At 36.9% G+C, this 23977-nt stretch overlaps 1 protein-coding gene across 2 annotated transcripts in view; it reads right to left on the bottom strand.

Annotated features, from left to right (window-relative positions):
* The window catches only part of MSR1 (macrophage scavenger receptor 1), a 79253-nt gene that overhangs the window by 35467 nt on the left and 19809 nt on the right, over positions 1 to 23977 (bottom strand). For both annotated transcript variants that reach the window (XM_045998562.1, XM_045998563.1), the window contains exons 4-7: positions 22542 to 22954; positions 17239 to 17425; positions 7898 to 7978; positions 2665 to 2754 (exon numbers count right to left, since the gene is read on the bottom strand). In XM_045998562.1, coding sequence (XP_045854518.1) covers positions 2665 to 2754; positions 7898 to 7978; positions 17239 to 17425; positions 22542 to 22954 — 771 coding nt within the window. The remainder of the gene's footprint in view (positions 1 to 2664; positions 2755 to 7897; positions 7979 to 17238; positions 17426 to 22541; positions 22955 to 23977) is intronic.

Raw genomic sequence — 23977 nt, 5'->3', positions numbered from 1 at the left:
GTGTAATGATCAGTTCTAATTCTTCTCAGAAGAGATAAGGTAATAAATGAGCTTAATTTGAACATTTTAGCATCATTTAGTAAAAAGGAAGAAGTTGTACATCATTCTTGGGAGTCTTTTTATACCACAACTGGTTTGGGATAGTTTCAGAATAGAAAAGCTTGCTCAAGCCAGGGCACAGAGTGAATGACTCACTTAAATCCTGATAGCTCTAGGATCCTATGACAAATAAAAAAATCGTTTTTTAAAAAAAATTTTTGCTCTTTTATCTTATACCACTTTTTAAAATATAATAAAATGAAACTTTTCTTCTTATCAATAAATACAAATGTTTTATGTCACTCTAGCCAGATTCAGAGATCTCCTCACAGAGGACACTTGGAAATTTGAAATTGAAATTGAAATTGAAAGGAGGAAGTAGGCTCCCTGCTGAGCAGAGAGCCCAATGCGGGACTCGATCCCAGGACCCTGAGACCATGACCTGAGCTGAAGGCAGAGGCCTAACCCACTGAGCCACCCAGGTGCCCTTCTGTGGATTATTCTTAACGTTGTCAGTGACCACGTAGGAAGGTCATATTTAACAGACAGATGGTTGTGAGAAGGAGTGAGGCCTTCTTAACATTCTTAAATTTTTTGCTATGTTTCCACTTCTTAGGTAGACTTTCCAGAAAGCCAGACTAGTAACTCTGACTTACTCAGAGTGCCTCGTGATATTCATTTATGAAGATACCCCTTATGATTTAATGTAAATAGAAAGTTACAAATAGACTGTACCAGAAAGAGTCCCGAACAAAATCTTACCATGATTTTGCAAGAGATAATAAATGACTACCTATATGAGAGAGATAATAGATGGATATGCCATTTTAGCTTTAAACTTAGAATACAGATAAAATATGTTTTCTCACTTCATGGAATTATTTTGAATTATCTTGGAAACTATAAGTAGCTTTGCAATTTTGTCAAATTCAGGGTTTTTAAATATATGTATCTATTGCACACAAATTGCCCATTTAGGAAATTCAGCAATTTGTGAAGGATGTAGATAATTTCAAACAAATTAACAAATGAACGCTTCTTTCCATTTTGCCAAAAAAGGCCTGATTAAAGCTAGTCAGTTTTAGAGAGAGTTGGTATATAAATTTACCATTCAGTTCAGGTAACTGGGTCTGATTGTAGCTTGCTTATTTGTGGCTAGCTGATTTTTCTCCAAGCGCAACTGCCATTGACACAGTCCATCAACACTGATACTATCAAAAATACCTCTACACACCTATTAAAATTGCTAAAATCCAAAACACTGATGGATGTGTGACAATAAGAACTTTCATTCACTGCTTGTGGGAAGGCAAAATGGCTCCGGCACTTTGGAAGACACTCTGGTGGCTTCTTACAAAATTAAACACAGGTTTACCATGAGACACAGCAATGAAACTTATAGGTCAACTCATGTCGCCAGCTTTATTCATGATTGCCCAAACCTGGAAGTACCAAGATGTCCTTCAAATAGGTGAGTGGATAAACAAACCGTGGTATATCCATACATTACAATATACGGACCATTATAAGTAAATGAGCTATCAGGCCACCAAAAGATATGGAGAAGTTTAAATGCATTCTGCTCAATGGAATAAGCCAATCTGAAACCATTACATTCGGTAGGATTTCAACTACATGACATTCTGGAAAAGGCAAAACTACAGAGAGCATCAAAACATTAGTGGTTGTACCAAGTTGAGAAGGAGTATGGTGGTGATGAGTAGGTAGACGACTGGGGATCTTTACGGAAGTGAAAGTTCTCTGTATAGTACTCCAGTGGTGGATATGTGTCGTTACACAGCTGTTAACATCCACAGAATGTATAAAACTGAATGTGAATTCTACACTGTGGACTTAAATTACTTATAGTGTATCAATATTGGTTCATCAATTATTACAAATACACCATGTTAATGACGTTAACAGGGAAACTGGATGTGGGTTTATGAGAACTCTGTATTTTCTATGCAATTTTTCTTTAAACCTAAAACTAGTCTAAAATACAAAAACTGTTTTTAAAAAACACCTCAATGATAAGGATCCTGTTCTCTCAGTCATCATTTACTTTGAAATTAGGAAACAGTAAGCTTGTCTCTTTTTTTAAAATTTTTACGCAAATTTTACAGTTCAAGTGTAGGCTACTTCCTTTTCCTAAGCAGTAGAAAAAATGTCATCACATATAAATTTTAAAGAGCTTGAACAATGTAGTTTATTAAGAACTAATACATAACAGCAGTTAGTTTATCTTGCACAGAATAGGATTTCTGACCTATCTGTAGATTGCTAACTATAACTTTCCAGGGTTTGGCCAGTTTTGGTTAAAAGGGTATTTATACTTTGCTTGTTTTTCTTTGCTAGGCTTTCCATTCTCTTTGTTCTAAGATAGACACCATTCTTCATGTGATTTATGGCTGGGTAGAGTTTATAAATCCCCTATAGTTTTTTTTTTTTTTTTCTTTCTTTCTTAAAGACTATTTTCCTTTAGGGCATAGAAACTTTCCTCAGGTAGAGAAAAATTAGTTTCAAAATGTTTCAGACCCCAAATAAACTTCATGTGAGTCTACTATTCCTACTAGGATGGCCATTGCTTTTGGTATACAAAGAAAATGTATGTTATCACAATACCTGTCCTTCCAGTCTTCCCTGGTGGCCCTGGGAATCCTCGAGGTCCAGGAAAGCCAACTGCTCCCCGATCACCTTTAAGACCTGGAGGACCTACATGGTTCACAAAGAAAAATACAGCAGTGATAATTCATTTTTCATATAGATTTGTGAGTATAATGAAACAATTTAGTTTTGAATATGCAATAGGCAAATCTTCAAATGATGGGATAGTATTCCCTCCCAAAATTTCATGTGTGACACTGATAAATAATACAAGCAATTGGTAGAAACATTAGTGCACTTAGTACAAGGTAGATATTCAATAAACAATATACTGCTCTTACAAATAAGAACATATGAGAAAAGGAAAACCTTGGGAGGTTTTTTGTTTTTTTTTTTTAATCTTGGGAGTTTTGACTGGAAGGCTTATGCAGTTCAATTGGGAATCCTCAAATGGCAGGATTTCGCTGTAGCTGAAATGGTAACTTCGAAATGTACAAGGCAGAAACTGAACTCTTAAAATTTATTCCCAAGAAAGCAAAACTCAAGCAATATATATATATATACATATATATATATATATATATATGTATATATATATATAAAATTTGGGTCCAAATTCTGGAATATATTAATCTTTTTTCTATGAATGTGACTTTACATATTCTACTATAATCCTAAACAGTAATGTAACTATATATATATATATATATATAAATGTGTGTATGTACATATAGTATATGAAGATTCATTTATGGGTATATATTATATAAATATACAAACCCAGGTTTTATGTGCTAAAATGAAAGCAGCCTTTCTCCCCCTCCCCCAGTTACTGTGGTGACCATGAAAACTGCATATAAAAGTGTTTTTTCCCTAGAATAACATATTTCATCCTGAAGCCCAGCAGTTTGAAATAAACTATTATAAAAAAAAAAATCTCATTTTAGATGTTATTGTCAGTTCACAGAGATCCCATTAATTCAATTTTCAGTTAATTCCTTGGGAGGCACTTTATGAAAAATTTAAAAATTACGCATCTTTTTCTAATATCAATCTTTTAATATATTGTCATTAGTTCATAAAGTTCCAGGAGGCAGGGCTTATACATATTAATTGAATAAAAAAAAAGAAAAAATCTTTTCTTGAGGTATATTCATATAGACAGTTAAATTGTGCTAACTATTCTCTAAGAAATGTTAGGTATATTTTAAATTGTTAAGAAATATTATTCAACCCAGTCTAAACTTTGATTCCAACAGATATTAAGCTGAGATCCAAAGCAATAAAATGATAAATTATGTTTAGAAATATTACTAAAATTAGGCTATCTCAATTGAATTTAATTTTTCAATTCATATTACTTTATGTATATGTATGTATATTCATGAACCATATATATGTATTAAAAATACAAATGTAGATATCTACATATGTATAACAATACATCTGTATATCATCCATAGATAGATTCATATACTGAAAACACATAAACATACACACACACACATATACACAGACACACACACTCCCCCTTATTATATCTATTAGCTGGACTTCATAGCATACAACCTAAAAAAGAACTAACATCACTTCTCAAGACAGGCTGACTGATTGTAACACTCTTTCTTTCTTCATTATCCAAGCAAGACAGTCTGACCTCTGTACTCAAAGTTATTAAGATCTGTCACTCAAGTTTACATATAAAAACATCATCTTTATATTCTCTTATTTTTTTTTTAATCTTAGAACATTCCCAACTCTTTATAGAGTGTCACTCACTGGTGACATCCATTTTTACCATTTGTTCCATTAATTCAACAAAAATGCACTGAGCACACCTATGCCAGTCCCTGTTCATTCCTGGAATGACAAAGGTCCTTATCTGAATAGATCTTCCAGTGTGGAGACACATAGCAAAAAAGTGAACAAATAAAGAAGGAAGGTAATTTTGGAAATGATAATTTTAGAAAAAAAGAGAAATGCAATAGAGGATGCCTTGCTTAAGAGAGGGGGATTGGGAAGAACCCCCCCCCCCAAGATGGCTTCCTGAGTACATCACAGGGATACTCGGGATACAGCTGCTCAACTAGGAATTATGTCACATTGTCAGTGGGCAGACAAATGAGTCTGTAAATGAGGTACATGTGATACTTTCACAGAAATCACTTGCTCTCTAGACATCTGTTATGGGAGATGTTTAGGCAGACTCTGTATGGCCTACAGAGGTGTATGACCAGTTTAGCCATGTTTGAAAATATGACCCCTAAATGTTAAGTACCATGACTGAACTTTATTCCCAGAGACCAGATTCTCTGAACCTTTCCAGTGACAATTAGTTACAATAACCTGTGGCAAGAGGAAAGGGTCTGACACCTGCTGCTAACCCAGAGGCAACCTGAGTACACAGAATCCCAGTCATGGAAGGTTAGTGTTTCCAGGAACCTGACACGTCATCTGTCATCTTGTAGAGGCAGAAATAGAAGACCGGAGAGAGTCAACCGTTTATGGAAAGCTGGTCTGATAATTAGTCCCATATCCTGGGTTTGTAGGCTTCTCTATTCAGGTTTCTTTCTGTGGTGCAGCAGATTGGGGAAGGGCAGGCACTCTGAAGTCATGCCTTCTGGGTTCAAAGACTTGCTCTGCCATTTACAGCTGCTGATTATCTTGGACAAGTCATTTAACTTCCCTGTGCTTCTCTAAAAAAGTGCATTTTTTATCCCTAATCGTCAGTCTGATGTGACGGTGAAGAGAGTTAATAAGTGTGAAACATTTGAAAAGTGCCTGCCATATGGTAAGTGATTTCCTCCCCCTCTAATTATTCTCCTTCTCCTTCTTCTTCATGATACAATCATTACTTTCACCAGCTTTTTGTCAAGGCTGCTAAATTTAATTTTATTTAATGATATGTACATAGTTTGTGGGCATTGTTGGATTCTTGGGTGCAAAGGCAGAGGCTTTAACCCACTGAGCACCTCTCGATTATGTTATTTTTTATTTTATTTTTTAAAAAAGATTTTATTTATTTATTTGACATACAGAGATCACACGTAGGCAGAGAGGCAGGAAGAGAGAGAGAGGAGGAAGCAGGCTCTCTGCTGAGCAGAGAGCCTGATGCGGGGCTCCATCCCAGGACCCTGGGATCATGACCCGAGCCAAAGGCAGAGGCTTTAACCCACTGAGCCACCCAGGCACCCTGATTATGTTATTTTTGAGAAAAAACAAATTTTAACAGAATGTCTAGCCCAGTACCTGAGTAACTGCTATAGTATGTTTAATGCATTAATCATTTAGGGACACTCGAATAATCCTTTAAAAGTTTCTCAGGTTTACATAACATGGTTGTGAATCTGGGGTCTCTGAGTTGGCCAAACTGAGTTTAATGAGCTCAGCTAGAAGTACAGGTGGGATTTGAATGAACTCTCTGTAATCAGGAAGTAGAAATATGACTGCCCATCGTATACTCTTTACTTCCTGATTCCAGTACTTCTACTGGGCAATTAGGCAATCCGGCAGAGAACAAAACAGAATGCAGCAATTAAGCAGGGAAGACTCCGCGAGGAGAGATGCCCGGTAGCCTGGCTACTTCTGCTGCAGTGCCCTACACCAAATGGCAACTTGTTCATTTAAGAGTCCATTTATTCCCCAACAACGAAATCTAACTCTTACATGAGAAACCACATAACACTGATTTGTGCCAGCGAGCAGCACCAACGGCAACAGACTAACCCCTCACGAAAAGGAATCAAAGCAGCTTTGCAATGGGATCTCTTTAGGGTATTAACAAACACTGGATCTTTTAAATCCCTCTTTCTATTTTACACATCCATAGTTCAGAAACAGTTGCCAAAGCTGTTCCCAAGATGAAACTTTGTGCAGCAAATTGGCGCCTAGACTGAACTTCCGTGGTTGAGTTAGAAAGCTCTGACAACCGCGGTTGGTAATGCAGGAGTTGACAGACCTCTGACGGTATTAGCTCTGACAGCTGACAGAATGCTGGTTACTTCCCCGGCTATGACACGAGTGCACCGTTGTGAGGATCTCCTGAGTGCTCGGCAAGTAGAAAGACTTTTCTGAATAAAGACTCTTACCTGGCAATATTTTCAAAGGCATACCAGTAACCCACCTGATATACATATATATGCACACACACACACACACACACACACACACACACACACACACATGATTATATATGTTATATATAATCATATAAATAGATGTATAGATATTATGTCAAATAATTTTAAATCTTTTTAAATGTGAACTATGTACTGGGTTTTTAAGCATAATGTTGTCAAGGTCAGAGAGGTGTCAAATTCGAGTCTTTCATTTTTAAGTACTATTTTTCTATATAAGCTGGGCTAGTCGATGTATTGATCAGAAAGAAGAACATTTTATATAACCAAAAGACGGACTAATAGGATGAAGTACATGGTATTTAGACATCGTTTGGGCAGCACGAACCATTCTAATTATACTTAAGGCACGCAGTATACTCCCCACTTTCAAAGTGCATGTGGGTATTTGATTTCTAGCCAAGAATAACATGACAATCATGTTGTTGCTACTGTCTCCTCTATTTCGGGGAGAGCAAGGAAAGTTCGTGCTCTTTCACCTTTTCTGTCTTCTATTATCTTCTCTCAAAATATTGCTTTCAAGATTACAACATCAACGGAGGATAATAATTTAAGACAATTTTGCTCTAAGTAAGAAACAGAGCAGCTGACAGCAAAGATAAAAGTCATCTGTATTCTCATCAATATTTACATTTAGATTCTGTGGGTTTAAGCAGATATAGTCCAGTTAAGGTCTAGGTAAGGAATATAATCCAATTTCCTTTGACACACGTGCACACACACACGTGCATTTGTGTGTGTGTCATGCATATATATTCAGGGTGAAAATGATCTTCATATTCTCCTTCTCGTGTGACCTAAAGCTAGGGCTGCCATATACTGTGTGCGATCAGTATCACAGACAGCACTCCCCAGACATATGAAAAAACCCCATGTGGTGGTTTTGGCTAAAGCTTTTAACATTCTTCAAAAAGCAAAAGTCAGTTACATTCGGTACATGATAATGCTTAGGCCACCGGAAAACATTTACTCTCCCCCTTAGCACACACACACACACAGCACTCACACACATGCACTACACAGGAGACGAACAGATAGGGATTCCCCTACACACATATGTGGATGTGTATTACCGGTCCCCGGAGGATATGATGAAGTAGTTATTATTTCCATACCTACTGCACCTGGAATGCCTCGTGGACCACTTGCTCCATCGGGACCTCTGTCTCCTTTTTCACCAGGAGGTCCAGGAGGACCTTTAAAACATAAATGACAATTTCCAATCACAGTTTTAAAACAATGGTAAAATGCATATGTCATGTTTCAAGACCGTTCTTCAGGTAAATCCAGTCTTCTGTTTGTTGTGCAGTAGCACAGAATAAGTAAGACTGACCCTCCTGAATGCAGGGTCACCAGAAATACACAACCTAGCTAGCTAGTACATACTTACGTATGCTCAGGACTTTTTTAGGTTCTTGGAACCCAGGAGCAAAGCCCTGGAGTCAATGATGCCATAAACTCACCTTAGTATTGGGTACATACTAGGCAGATTCCACTGTATGGACTTAGACGCTGTGTGGAACATATGTGAGGATGTATAAACCATGTGTGATCCACACATAGTTGACAACCAAAAACCATGTTGTTAGAAATGACTAACTCATCTCTGAGAGACATGCAGATCCGTGGGAGCAGCAAAGGTTGAGATGCCTTTGAGAAACTAGGAACCGTAATTTGAACGATGAAGAGAATGAGATGAAAGAGAATTCTGAGGGGCGCCTGGGTGGCTCAGAGGGTTAAGGCCTCTGTCTTCAGCTCAGGTCACAATCGCAGGGTTCTGGGATCGAGCCCCGCATCAGGCTCTCTGCTCAGCGGGGAGCCTGCTTCCCCCACCCCCCTGCCTGCCTCTCTGCCTACTTGTGATCTCTGTCTGTCAAAAAAATAAATAATATCTTTAAAAAAAAAAAGAAAAAAAAAGAAAGAGAATTCTGAGTAAGAGGCAGAGACTTGGGGGTAGGTGAAAATGAGTAAAAGAACACTTTTCAAATAAAAATGAACAACATGGGTTTGGATGGTGGGTCCTCTCATATACAGATTTTTTTTTCCCGACAAATACAATACAGTACTGCAAATATATTTTCTCTTGCTTATGATTTTCTTAATAATATTTCTTTTTTTCTAGCTTTAGGAATATTATGTATGTTAAATGTCTTACATGCTGTATTCTTAACCATGTTAACCGACTATTACAGTTAAGGCTTCCAGGCAACAGTGAGCTATTAGTGAAGTTTTGGGGGGCTCAGAAGTTATACACTCATTTTCAAGGGCACAAGGGATCAGCAACCCAATGCCTGCATCTTTTACAACTAGAGTTGTATTAAATAGTAGTATTTTTTAAATATTTTATTTATTTATTTGACACAGAGAGAGAGAGAGATCACAAGTAGGCAGAGAGGCAGGCAGAGAGAGAGAGAGAGAGAGAGAGGAAGGGAAGCAGGCTCCCTGCTGAGCAGAGAGCCCGACCTGCGGCTGGATCCCAGAACACCGGGATCATGACCTGAGCCAAAGGCAGAGGCTTTAACCCACTGAGCTGCCACCCAGGCGCCCCAAGTAACTGTATTAAGTAGAATCCCTAAATAGATACAGATATGATAAAATCAGTTGGAGAGGCTGCAGGGACAATTTTGACTACTTGGCCCTACAATTTCCCAAGTGTCCCCTGAGTACTGAATTTAATCAATACTGATTTAGTTGTTTGAATTTTCTGTGCCCAGCAAAATGGATATCTAGTGATCCCCTCTTGAGAATGATGGCACTTTGGAATTTTTTTTTTAAGATTTTTATTTATTTATTTGAAAGAACAAGCAAGAGAGAAAGCATGAGTGGGCTGAGGGGGAGAGGAAGAAGCAGACTCCCTGCTGAGCAGGGAGCCCAACACGGGCCTCTATTCCAGGACCCTGAGAGCATGATCTGAGCCACCCAGGCACCCCTGGCAGTTTGGAACTTAAACATTACCCTGCTAATATTCCCTCTTCCACACGGAACTGCACAGGACAAGTATTAATACCTTCCCTCCAAGCAAAACAATTTGCAATTTTCTTTTCAACTCCAAAAGGAAGAAATGAACTTGGATATACCACAGAATAATAAACAGCAACGTTTTAAAAGAGGCATTTTCAGTCGCTGTGGTTTGGCCAAATGCATAGCCCAAATATGACGCACAACTCTCTTTAGCATCACTGGCTGGAGAGCACTTGCTTACACATTTTAATTAGGTGGGGGAATAAAATATCTGAAGAATTTGAAGAGAGGGCCACGTGAACAGATGAAGATTATCTCATGAAAAAGTGTATTCTGTTCATGTTCTAAGTCCTGTCCCTGCTTCTCTCCATTTTTCTGATCTGTTCCATTTTTCAAGGTTCAACTTGGATTGGAGAACCTTTCTTCCATGGTTACTCAATTTTCAAGATATCATTGTTATTCTCAATGGCACATTGCCCCTTTCTCTGCATATGCATCGTGGGCCATTAATATTTTATTGTACTTTCATTACAAAAGAAACTCTACTTATTACAGGACATACAAAAGCCTAGAAAAATATAATTCATAATTAGATCTTAAGAGACTAACCATTAACATTAACTTCTTTTGTGTGTACTTTTTATTTTGTTTGACTGCTTTTTTTTTTTTTTTTTTTTTTGGTAACATAATCATGTGCAAACAAATTCCCCGAAGCTATAGCTTCATGTTGGAGACATATTTAGATGCTGCCCAAGAAATGCCAGGGTTCTACATCAGGGAGGATGTGCACCTCCACCATCATGAACATGGCTGCAGTTCATTCATCTCTACACAGTGACAAAGTTAAGGGCAAGCAGGACACACAGACTCAATTTGCAGCCGGCATTTTGCTGAGCAAATTGAAAGGAAGCAAATCCACTCTTTCTTTGGGGGAAAGGAAAAAAAGTGTACTAGGAGAGATTTTGATTTAGTAATTAGAGCTCTAAAGCAAGACACAAACATTCCAGGAAAAAGTAGAATGTGTGATACAAGAAACAAGTCACTGACTGACTAGATCTCGGCTCTTAGCCTCTGTGGTTAAGAGTTTTCACCATTTATTCAGCCAGTAAGAGATGGAACTCTTTTAGAAACACTTTCATTTCAATGATTTTGCAGATAACTCTGTGGAGTAACTGTATACAGCTCTAACATTGGAGAATTAATCCAATTATAACAAATACATGGGTTATTTTATATAACTCTGAGTCAAAGCTCCCTCTGTATTTTTTTAAAAGACTTTATTTATTAAAAAAAAAAAAGACTTTATTTATTCATTTGACAGACAGAGATCACAAGTAGGCAGAGAGGCAGGCAGAGAGAGTGGGAAGCAGACTCCCCTCTGAACAGAGAGCCAGATGTGGGGCTCCACCTCAGGAACCCAGGATCATGACCAGACCTGAAAGAAGAGGCTTTAACCCACTGAGCCACCCAGGCACCCCATTATTTTTTTTTTAAAGATTTTATTTACTTATTTGACAGAGAGAGATATCACAAGTAGGCAGAGAGACAGGCAGAGAGAGAGGAGGAAGCAGGCTCCCCGCTGAGCAGAGAGCCTGATGCTGGGCTTGATCTGAGCTGAAGGCAGAGGCTTTAACCCACTGAGCCACCCACGCGCCGCCCCCCCCCCAATGTATTTTTATATGAAATACTGATACCAGGTTTCTGACTCCCAGAGTAAGAAAATCAATTAGGCCTCAAAGAATTCTGACTAGGTGTGTTGGCTGTTATATTTGTACTGTTATTTTATTCTTCATGTAACATTAATCTCACTATGTTTCATTTTAATACATTGTTATATCTCTTCTCCTGAGTAGAAAATGTGGGAAGTATCTCAATAAATACTTTCAGTGTCTTTTACATATTTGGGTGAATAGAAGTACCCAGATAATACACCAGTTTTCTCTTAGCTTTGTGTGTAGAACTTTTGAGCACACAGTCAACACAACACTATCACGCAACCTTTCAAAAGTGGTCTCCTCTGCATCGCTGCTGTAGCTCACAACCTAGTCATCCTGCACTTGGACTAGTCTAGAGATTTTTATCTGGTCTGAATGTATTGTGTCTATTTCACCCGCATATTTACTTCAGTTCCAGCTTTTAAAACAAAGCACCTCTATCAACTATATATAGACATACAGCTATCTATTCTGCCATGTTATGGAAGAAAGAAGGAAGAACTTAAAAGTCAGGAGACTTGGTGTCTTTGCAGTCACCTTTGTTCTGAATTACTATCAAGCCCGAAGAATTCACACTATTTTTCTTCAAATTTAATACCATCTAACTGCGAAGTTCCAGGGATAATTCGTAAATGCTGCAGCCATAATTTGCCATGGACAACTTCCTCTATAACACACACATACAAAATCCACTACTTAGCTCCCTCCCTATGATTTTTTTTAAAGGGAAACTTAGATTTCTACATTGCCACAAAAAGAACTGATCTAGAATACTCAGTAACCATAAATATCAGAGATCAAAATTACACAGTTCACTAGAAAAGCAAACCCAGGCATATCCTAGCATTTCAAGTCCTCAGATGATACCAAAGAACTAATAATGTCTGCCTAAATTTCCAGAGCTATGTGTCTCTGTGTCCTATTCATTATGATTACACATTTTCTACTTTATTCTTAATCTTTCCTTGTCATCATAGAAATCTACCACATCTTCTAGGCTATTGCTACTCATAGCTAGACTGTTATTACTTAAATGTGCCTCTTTCTTTCCTTTTAGTTTTCATGCATATTGACTTAGATATCTTTAATTTGGAAGAGGCCTTGAAGATTTCTTAGTCAAACATACATATAGGGGGGTCAGAAAGAGTAAGACCTTAAAGTCCAAAAGTCCAAGGTCTTAAATCTAGTTGGATAAAACCAGAAATAGACCACTTCTTTCCTGACCTTCTAGGCTATCCTATTCCCAACTTAATGTACTTTATTGCTGGCATCTGTTTTTCCATTATTCCTGGGATGAATTTTTCTATTACATGGTGGTTAAAGCCACAACCACTTTTTATTTTTAAAATCATGGAAGTTGGTTGCATAAATCTCCAAATTTAAATTCTACCAATTGTTTCTTCTTCTTCCTTGACATGAATATGTTTATGTGTGAATATAAATATGCTTTGAGATCCTGGCAAGAAAATTAGTTTAAAATTTCTTTTCAAAAAACATCACGTTATCTTTTCTCACACTGAACCATACTGTATTTTATTTCTCTTAACTCCTCTCCTCAAATGTTCACCAACTTTGTTTCTTGAAATCATGCTATGTCTCACCCCCTACCAAACTACTTCACTATTGCAGTGATGAAATTCCATTTAATCCTTTAGACTCTAATGACTATAATTACTTGAGTTCAAATATTTTTGTCTCTTTTATCTTCATGATTACTTAGCAACTGTTAATATCAAAAGGGGGGACACAAAGATGCTAATCTGACAACCAACAAATGACAGGGCACTCTTTAATTTGTACAATTTGTTTTTCTCAAGTTATAGTTTCATAAGTATTTATTAAAATTTTCTTTTATGCCTAGATGTGGTAGAGAATATAAAAAAATAGCCCCTAATTTTAAGGAATGTATTAATTCCAAGAAAAGCCAACACTTCTCTAGAAGACAATGTAAGGTACTTTTTGAGATGACTATCATGTGATGATTTCTCTGATGAAAAACAACTATGTTTAGTATAAAGGAAGATACAGATGTCAGGAAGAGTGTTACTCTGATGGAACTAGAGAAAGCTTCACATATCAGATGGACATTGAATGAGAGATATGGTATTTTCAGACAGAAATAGAAGATAAGATATTTAAGGGAAGGCAAAGGCATAAAGCAGGATATAAAAAGTACTGGGTGTGTTAGAATTACAGTTAAATCACTGGAAGTACTTGGTATCAAAAAGGGAAGAGGGAGGGAATCAGGTATTCAAAAGTGATTAAAAGACACATTATAGAAGACCCTGAGTGCCACAGAGAGAAATGTATAAGGAGGAAGTGGTAGGCTTATAATCTAGGGTTTCTCTTCAGAAAGACTGCATTTTAACACCAGTGTAGATAGGATTACAGTCTGAAAAGAAAGAAATGAGGAAGGAAATGACTGGGAGGCTATTTCAATAGTCTGGTAGAGTGGTGGTAAGAAAAGTCTATGCAAGAATATAAAGAAGCAACCAGAGGATAGAGGATATAGAACCTAAGAGGTAATGGCATTTTCAGAAGAAAGAAGAAAAACAAAATTGCTATGCTGGCAATCTGGGAAAATGACACTGTCATTACAAAGTACGACTCAGTAAGAAGGAAGTGCTAGTTTCACTTATTTATTCAATACATATATATTTGCTCATCCACTGTACAGCAGACCCTCTAATGGGTGCTGGGTAGGGAGAGATTGACAAGAGACATGAAATTCAACCTCATGGAACTCACATGCTATTAGGGAAAATGAATGCTAAACAAATAAGCCAAAGTGTATATCAGCCACTTCATGAGTGGCAAGTACTGTGAGGAAGTTAAAGGAAATGGTTACACAGAAGGATGGGGGTGGGGGAAATGACCTCCAAAAAGGTGTTTTTGAGTGGATCCAGGAAGGAGTGGAGTTCTAAGAGAAGAACATTTGGAGAGAGGGGGAGTCTAGAGCACATTAAAGGGCAGCAAGAAGTGAAACTAATACTTCCTCCTTCGTTACTTACACTTTTAAGGAGCACTTTCATTTTTTCCAGATTTCCAAGCCAGACAGAAGGAGTGCCAGAGTGGAAATGGGAAAATGAGGGCAGATAAGTAGACAAGTTTCAGACCAAGTAAGAATTTAGATTTATTCCAAGTCGATGGGAAGAATATGGAAGGGGCTCAAGCATGACAGTTAAACATCTACGAACTTTTTAAAATACCACTCTCTTGCTCTACATAATACAGAATGAATTAGAAGTCGAATCAGGAGGAACAACTGAGAAGCTGATGTAGTGCATTGGACAAGCATAGTTGCTTGAATTAGTGTAGGAGCGGACAAGATAGCGAGAAGTGGTTTTATTTAAATAATGTGTGTGAGAAGGGTTAACAGGACTCCGAGATGGAGGGAAGCGGCAGAAAGACATCAGTAACAGCTTCCGAGATCTTGGAGTGTGTAAGTAGCTGGATGATGATATGGCTGATAAGGCCTGGGAAGCAACAGATCCGGAGAACTGGATGGGATAGGATGCTCCAGAATCAAGGGTTTGGTTTAGGATTTCTAAAATTTTGGATATTTATTTGAAATCCGAAGTGGAGCTTGTCTGACTGTTAAAGGGAATGCTGGTTAATTCAATTTTTTCTTTGTCATCTGTGTTAATATAATAATTAAAGAATGCATGCAATGCATTCCATGTAAGTAAGCTATAAAGCACAATAAAACAGAGAATACCCCTGTGATGTCACAAATCAAGAAATAGATCTCTGTTTAGGTCCTCCCCGATCGCATTCATCTTCTCCGTTTTCAGAGTTAAACATAAACCTGAATCTTGTGCTTCTTCACTGGCTTTCCTGCACTTTACAAGCCAGCATTCTTATTACATATGTATGCATCTATAAATCCTCATGATTTGCTTTTGCTAAATTGTAAGCATTTGAAACAAAACAGTACTATATATAGTTTTCTGGGACTTGCTTTACATTTTTAATAAACAATTGGTGTTACTTCACACTTTAGTAAACACTTGAATATTAGACTTAAAGGATTTTTTCCCCTAAATTAGTGTTATATAACAAAAATCTCATGGATTTCTGTTTATTACTAATACAATAAAAATATTAAAATTATAAATCGGAGTTTAACACACATGGAAGCTAGAATAAGAGGATCTAACATGAATTTAATTAGAATTACAGAAGAAAGGATGGAGAGGGTTGTGACAAGAAGCAATAGTCAGAGACTGAAGCTGGTAACTCTCCCGAATTTATGCTGGATTTAAATCCATAAATATAAGAACTAAAAATAAATGCAAAATGAATAAATTATCAATATAAAAACACAACTAGTGAAATTGCTGGTAATGAAGACAAGGAGGATGACAAGCAGATTGGCAGTCATTTTTAAAACAGCAAGGAAAGCCAAAAGCCAGGGAGATATCCTCAAAATATGGATCGAAATAACCAGAATAGGTGTCAACCCAAGAAATACGTATGCAGCAGAACAATTTTAAAGATCAAGGACGAAACAGAGAAAATGGAATCAAAAGGTCTCACCTTTTAGACTTTCACTAAATGAACCTCCAAAAGATATACTTTAGGAAGAAGGAAAATGATCCCAGACGTGATGTCTGAGGCACATTTAGAAGAAGGGAAAATTGGCAAACTCGTGTGCAAATTTTAATGTTGTCTATATAATGTAAGAAAAATAATACTGATGGAATTCCTGCTTTAAAAAAAAACTACATAAAATAGGAATAAAGTATACTCAAAAACAGCAGAAAAGAAGAGAAAGGGGCCATCAAAGTTTTTAAAGTTCCCTGTATATTTAGGATCAAGGTGAAGATATCGATCAACGTTAGACTTTGTTAAGATAAAGTTCAAGGACAACTACCAACCAAATAGAAATAGATTAGAAAGTCTCCAAAAATTTTGGTGCCTTTGGTGGAAAGAAAAATTCAATGAGAAAAATCTTAATCCATCTGAAAGTAGACAAGAAAGGAAAGCAAACAGAGCATAGAACTAGACAAAAACTGTACAAAATAAGATGGTAGAAATAAGTACAGTGAAAAGAAATGATTAGGTTGAACATTTTTTAAAAAGTCTTCCTGGGATGCTTGGCTGGCTTAGTTGGTAGAACCTGCAACTCATGATCTCAGGATTGTGAGTTTGAGCCCTTGTTGGGTATAGAGACTACTTACGAATAAAATCTTTTAAAAAAGTTTCTTTATGTAAAAGAAACCCAAAACAAAGTAAAATATGAGAAAATATTTAAGATGTAAATAAAAGCTAGAGTAAAAATATATATGGTGTGTATATTAATTTCAAAGTCGGTAAGATTCAATTTACTATGGTTTACCAAAAGCAACCAAAGTAGAAATTGACAAACTTAATATTTTGTTATTTTACAGAGTTCAAAGAGCTTTCTAATTTATAACACAGTCAGGTAAGAAGTAAAAAAGACTCTGGAGGTTTTGAAAACAGAATTAACAAGATCGATTTGTGGATAGGTAGAGAATTTTGTGCCTTATAGAAAACTCGAATTCATCTTCACTAATATGGGATAGTTTGAACAATGATTCATTAGACCTGAATGACATTTTTTTTAATCACTTTCAATTAAAGAATATTAAGATACTGTTATCTCACTGTGTCTTGGTATTTACGTTCTCTGGACATCTGTAGTAAACATACGCTTAAAAACTATTTTGCACCATAGGATTTCAAACACCAAATCTCTGCATAATAACAGTGTATTTTAATATATTCCTTTCTGGAGAAATGAGAAAATATTTTACCTTGAATTAAAGTGATATTTTTCAATGTCTGAGAGTGTTCCCAATCTTTCAGTCTGAGATCATTAGTGATGTTATTCAGTACTTTCACTTCTCCTTTTATTTCCTCTTCCAAATTCACTTGTTTTTCTTTCATAGACATAATTTCTGCTGATGCATTGTACACACGCTCTTCTAATCTACTCATGTCCTGTGAAATATAAGCAAGCGTCCACAAATCTGTAAGGTTAAAGAAGCCCTGAAAGCCAGGTACTTTTTTCTTTTAAATTATCACAGAACATTATGGAATAAGAATATGGAAATTAGAGAACTGTCTTAAAGTACTAATTTTTGGTTTTGGAGCATGTCCTCTTTGAACTGAATGGCTGAATTATTGCACCTTCTGTCCCCATAAAATCAGTTGAATATACCCAAGGTATGCTTGGGTTCCCAAACATAGATGTCAAAATGCTAAAAATGACACAAAAATCTTGTATAATTTTTAATTTAGCATAAGTGAAATTTCTTTGCACTGTACTTAGAGTAGCTACATATTCCAATTCTGTGAATTTGGTAGAATTTGTATATTAAAATATTTTATAGCAGTAATAAACTTTAACATCATAATTCTCATAGTTTTTCACATTCAGTAAAATCTCAACTAGAATTTTAACAATCTCTTACTTCCAATTTTTTTTCTTAGATTTTATTTATTTATTTGAGAGAGAGAGAGAGAGAGAAAGAGAGCAAAAGCAGGGCAAGAGGCAAAGGCACAGGGAGAAGCAGACTCCCCACTGAGCAGGGAGCCTGATCAGGGGGCCAATCCCAGGACCCTGGGATTATGACCTAAGCTGAAGGCAGATGCTTAACTGACTGAACCACCCAGGTACCCCTCTTACTTTTAATTTTTATTATCTCTGTGAGGTTTCATTGCTATTTTATATTTTCAAATACATATATATTTTGTGTATATTTATATACATACATGCATACATAGATTGTGAATAGGAGACATCATATCGCATTCTAGAACATGCTTTCATTTGTCACTCAATAATATACTAAGGATACTTACCTATGAAAGTATTTAGAGACTGTATTATTTTCAATAATTTCGTAGAATTAATGTACTTTTTCATAATTTAAGATTGCTAGAGATCAAGTTTTGAGCTGCATACTTTTTTACTTTTATATCTTTAAGCAACGCTGCAATGAACAACATTATATATATATATATATATATATATATATATATATATACATACACACACATATATTTACACACTTGCACAAGTGCTTCCATAGGACAGCTTCTGGGAAGTAGAGCTGATCAGAGGAGCTAAATGTTACTACTTTCTGTTCAGTACTGCCATGGTGCCCCCAAATATATGGCACTATTTTTTCAATCTTACTAATCACGTAACAGTGTCTACTTTTGCGCCCAAATGCCGTGTACCTGCAGCATCCTTCAGTTTGCAGAGTTAAGAATAAATACATAATGAATCATTCTACTTAACTCTGCTTTTGAAATTATGATGAGGTTATGTACACAGTCCTAATAAAGCTTTCGACAATGTTTGTCTTATTTTCCTTTCAAGATTTTGGCTTGGTTTTCCTCTGGGTGTTGGGCTGTTTCTGATGTAGTAAGCCTTCTCGTCCATTCTGGTGACATTTTCTGTCTCTCTATTCTACTTTTGCCCCATCCTCTGTCTTCGTGGTACGCTCCATACTTTTTCTAAGGACATCTCTGCTTACCCGCTGGTGTGTTCTCATTGCCCACTGGCACAGAGGAATAAGCAAGGGGTATATTGCTCCCTAATCCAGGTACAAAGAGAAAATTACACTTGCCTTGACTGGACTGGACAAGCTGAAGTGCGGGGTGGGGGTCAAGGCAGTCAGAGTGCAAAGCCTTTGAAAGGAAATGAAAGGTAACCTAGATTGGTCTCTTCGGTGGCCCTACATTGAAATATAGAAGCTTATCGGGTTTTACTGCTCTAACTGTGCCCCCCCCCCCAAAACCCTATTCTCTTGCCTCTACTGTCTTTCTCCTCCTTCCCTGACTATTTGGCATTTCCCATATCATATGTCATAAGTCATGATCATGGGAAGTGCAGCACTGGGCATGCAGTCAATAATTCTGTGATAATGTATGGGCATGAATGGGGACTACGCATTTTGTGGTATTGAGTAACGTATAGAACTGTCAAGTCACTACTGTATACCTGAAACTCATGTAACATTTAAAATAAATACAATTTTGGGATGCCCGAGTGGCTCAGTAGGTTAAGCATCTGCCTTCAGCTCAGGTCCAGTCCCGCATCAGGGCTCCTGGCTCAGCAGGGAGCCTGCTTCTCCCTCTGCCTGCCATTCCCCCTCGCTTGGGCCCTCCCCCACCTCCCCCACAAATAAATAAATAAAACCTTCAAGAAAAGTAAATACAATTTGGAAAAACACTTTTAAAGCTTGGATGCGAGCATGGATGCTTGGAAAGCAGAGCAACATAATAAATACGCTCAGTTCGTTTGGGGGCTCCAGATAGTCATGAAGCAGAGGGCGGGGGGCTGGCAGTTGATTTTGCTACCAAAAAAACAGGACTTGCGCATGTTTTCCATACAAAGCTGAAGCTGCCTTTTTGTTCCCTTTTTTGAAAGCTACCTATGGTGTTCGTATTAGCCAGATTTCACTTGAAATCATTTTTACTGGGAAGAGGGAAAGTGCATTTTATTATTTTTTTAAAAGCCTATTCAGCAGCCATACACGCCTTCCATACTGTACCATCAGTGGCCCTGCTGGAAACTGGCATTTAATTTTGCATTCTTACAGTTCTATCAACAGTGGACATGATGAATTCCCACCTCTCTCTTTCCTTTTGCACTAGTGTACTTTTTTTCCCTCAAGCTGATGTTTGGTCTGTCCTTGATGGGCATCACGCTGCTATCGCTCATAAGTCTTTCCTACAAGCAGCACTTACTGATTCAGGCATTCATTTAATTTACTTATTCCTGCATCGGGCTAAAAATTTGAAGATGAATACAATTGTTTAAGCAATGGGGATAAGAGTCGGAAATTGTTTTCAATGAACACATGTGTGCACACATACACACACACATCCATATACATACACTAGCCCTGACCCAGTTTCTAAATCTCTACAAGTGATTACTGCCCCCCCCCAAGGACTTTGGAAGTCCCTCCATTCCCTCTACCTTCATTTCTTTTCTTTCTTTCTTTTTTCAGTTGCAAATTGATTTGTCATAAGATTCTACCTTCATTTCTAATGCCAAGACCCCCTCAAAAACATAAGTGTGATCTATCTAAACTCAAAGTGTTCACTGATCACTACATTTTGATTGTTACCAGTAATTATCACTGCAAATACATTCAAGATTTCTACTCTCTTCCAGTCTCCAATTTGGTTTCAACTCTTGATGTGAGTTCATAGAAATCCTATAGTCTCTACTGAAATCTGGGGCATTAGCAATACCAAATACTATCTTGGCTGTCATGTGATCTATCTTCTTTCTCTTTGCCCTGTTTCACTGTTCTTCTGCTTTTACATAAAGTAATATTTCTTCTCCTGTCCTCTTTCCCTCCAGCTTAATCAGTCATTACTCTCATAACTGAAGTATTATTTGTCTCCCATATTCTTCTGTCCTGTAGATAGTTAACTACCTTGTGACTCTCTCTACCCTTCTATAGCCGAAGTCTTTGATACTTTTTTAAGATTTTATTTACTCACTTAATTAATTTATTTATTTGAAAGAGAGAGAGCGTGAGCACAAGCAGGGGAAGGGGCAGGCAGAGGGAGGGGGAGGAGGCTCCCCACTGAGCAGGGAGCCCAAACTGGGGCTCAATCCGAGGACCCCAGGATCACGATCTGAGCCAAAGGCAGATGCCCAACTGACTGAGCCACCCAGCTGCCCCAGAGTCCTTGATATTTCAACTGTAACTGATATACTTAGATGCTTATTAAGAGTGTGAGAAACACAGTCAGATTTTGGAAGAGGTGACATGGATTATCAAGGCTGGTGTTGGTCATGACATTGTCTTCTGACATCTTAAAACCAGGATCACGTGAAATTCAAAAGTCCTGAGTGACTGTACCTTACAAAGAAAGATGTAAACTATTCCTTTCGTAACCGGTTTTGTCTGTTTCCTAGTCCATAATTTAGTTTGTTTTCATCTGATGTTATGACTTTAGAGGTTTGCTGTTCCTTAATAAGTGACAGCCATTTTTAAAAAGCCACTACTGTTAATACTGTCTCTATACAGAAAACAACTTCATTAATCAAAAATGGGTCCATTCAAATAAAATCTACTACCAAGATGCCAATGTTGTTTAACTGATGGTGGAAACTTTATAGGCTTCACATTAATTATAATCTTAGGTCTTAGGTATTTGATAATACAAAGATTACTTTTTCAGAACAGTAGTTCAATTTTAGTCACATGCTTATTTTTCATGGAATGGAACAATTATAATTATTTAGCAACCAAAAAACCCCACAATTTTGAAATAAGGGGCTTGCTTTTTAGTATCTTTCCCATCAATACAAAGCAATCTGGTAGGTTGGCCACAGGACAGTCTATTAACAGAGGTGAGAAAATTATGATCCATGGGCTGAAGTCTGTTTTTGTAAACAAAGATTAACTGGATCCCAGCTCCCCTCCTGTGTCTACATACTGTTTCTGACTACTTGTGTACTACAATGACACAGCTGAATAGTCACAGGGGAGACCTTACAGTCCCCAAAGACTAAACTTTCACACCTGGTCCTTTACAGTGAAAGTTTTGCTGACAAGCTGGCCTAAACATGGCTTACTCTCTTATCTTGTATATTTGGCCCTATGATAAAAATTAAATGTTGCAAGTATTATTCAAAATTTAACTCTTTAATGATAGTTATCTTTACACATTAAAACTTATGTCTACTTCTTGGGAATGGCAAACTACTTACAAATGTAGAGTATGTGCTATTCATGTAAATGAGGTTTCCATTTCTTTGATGATGAAGAAATTTAGGACTAAGATAATCTAAAAATTATAATTGGTTTAGACAGTCTCAAGTATAACAAGATTTATAGAATTAAAATAGCTTAAGAGAGTCTATATCCAATGTAAAAATAACCCTCATTTTGTTGGGAACCTGGAGAAGACAGTAGGTAAATTCACGTACAACCTTCTGGTAACATTGCCAGAGAAATCAGGGTAAGTCAGATGATGTTGAAACGGGGTTTGCAAATTTTGTTTCCTTGAACTGTCTAAGCAGATAGGATCTAGATGGATTCAATCCCAGCATGTGACATTCTAATACAAAAGCTCTTACCTCTTGCTGTTTAAGTGTATTGCCTTGGACTTTGCCATTCAGTGTTTCAATATTGAGCTGCAAATCAAGCAATGTGGTATTCAGACTTATTAATGACTTGGAGATTTCATCTATCACGTTTCCGTGTCTCTGAACTGAGGAAACCAAGGTACTCAGCTGGAGAAGAACTTCATTAAATCTCTGATCAGTCACCAGACTAAAATTTTGGAAACGCTCTGAATCTATGAGATTGGCTTCTGTATCTGAAATATATTGGATTCTGTTCTCCATGTTGTTAATTTGTTCCATAACAGCTTCTCGAAATCTCATCTCATCTTCACTGTTATTTCCTTTTCCTGTGAGACTTTGGGATATTTCGTTTGCATTAATTGAGCCAACTGTGCAATTCTTCATTTCCCTCTTCAGGAGCTGTGCTGTATGTTTAAGTAAAAACAGAGTCATGGCCTATATCCTCTAATGCATACATCACTCCATTCTGTATCATTCCATTCCATTCTAACATTTTGAATGCTATCCTAAACTGGGTATTGACTTTAAATATACAATGTGTGAACCACACTACACATATTGTTGAAAGGAAGACAGCCAGCCTCCTTGTCCTACTTTACATCAGAAATTATTCCAGGATCAAGTCATTCTTTCTGAATTGCTGCCTGTATGCATCTTCTGGGCCACTGCATTTGGCTTTGACAGTGAGATTATGAAGTGCATTGTATCCTACTCCTCAGGTCTGATAATGCTTAACACAGTATCTGAAGCGAACATGTTGAATATGTTAGCTGTTATGAAAATAAATGATGTGACAGAAACAATACGTAGTAAAAATAGAAGTATTAGTGTTATCCACTGTACTAATAAACTGTTGGCTCATCTTCCTCATCCAGTCACTTAAGCTGGCAGAGAATTGTCATTTTCAGTTTAGGCAGGGCTATTTATTATTGGTGGGACAAGAAATTGAGCAAATCATTTTTTTCACTTTAAAAAATAAGATTCCTCCTTACCTATTATAAAATCAATATTCATAACAGGAAACTTTTAAAAGATAGATAATAAAGAAAAATAACTTACTCATAATCTCACCATCCTGAATTGAATGCTAATATTTCAATGTATGTATATCAAATCTGTCTCTTTTTTTTCACTAGCATATTATTATTACAAAAATAATTTTAATACCTACATTGTATTACCTGTATGGATCTACCAAATTTAACAAAACTCCTACACTTAATTTGCTCTATTTTTACTAATATATCCAATGCTTTGAGAAAAAAATCTTTTAAGTAATTATTTCCTAAACAAAGAAACAAAAATCTATTAAATTATATTTGGGGGATATACATAGTTGCCAATATGTATGTCCAAATGGGCACATAGTCTCTAAACAAGGTAAATATCCTTCAGAAAAGATCTAGAGCGGTATGTCTGGAGTTTCG

The sequence above is a fragment of the Meles meles genome, chromosome 2 (assembly GCF_922984935.1).
Source record: "Meles meles chromosome 2, mMelMel3.1 paternal haplotype, whole genome shotgun sequence".
In the NCBI taxonomy this organism is placed as follows: Eukaryota; Metazoa; Chordata; class Mammalia; order Carnivora; family Mustelidae; genus Meles; species Meles meles.
This window is presented reverse-complemented; position numbering and strand designations above follow the sequence as displayed.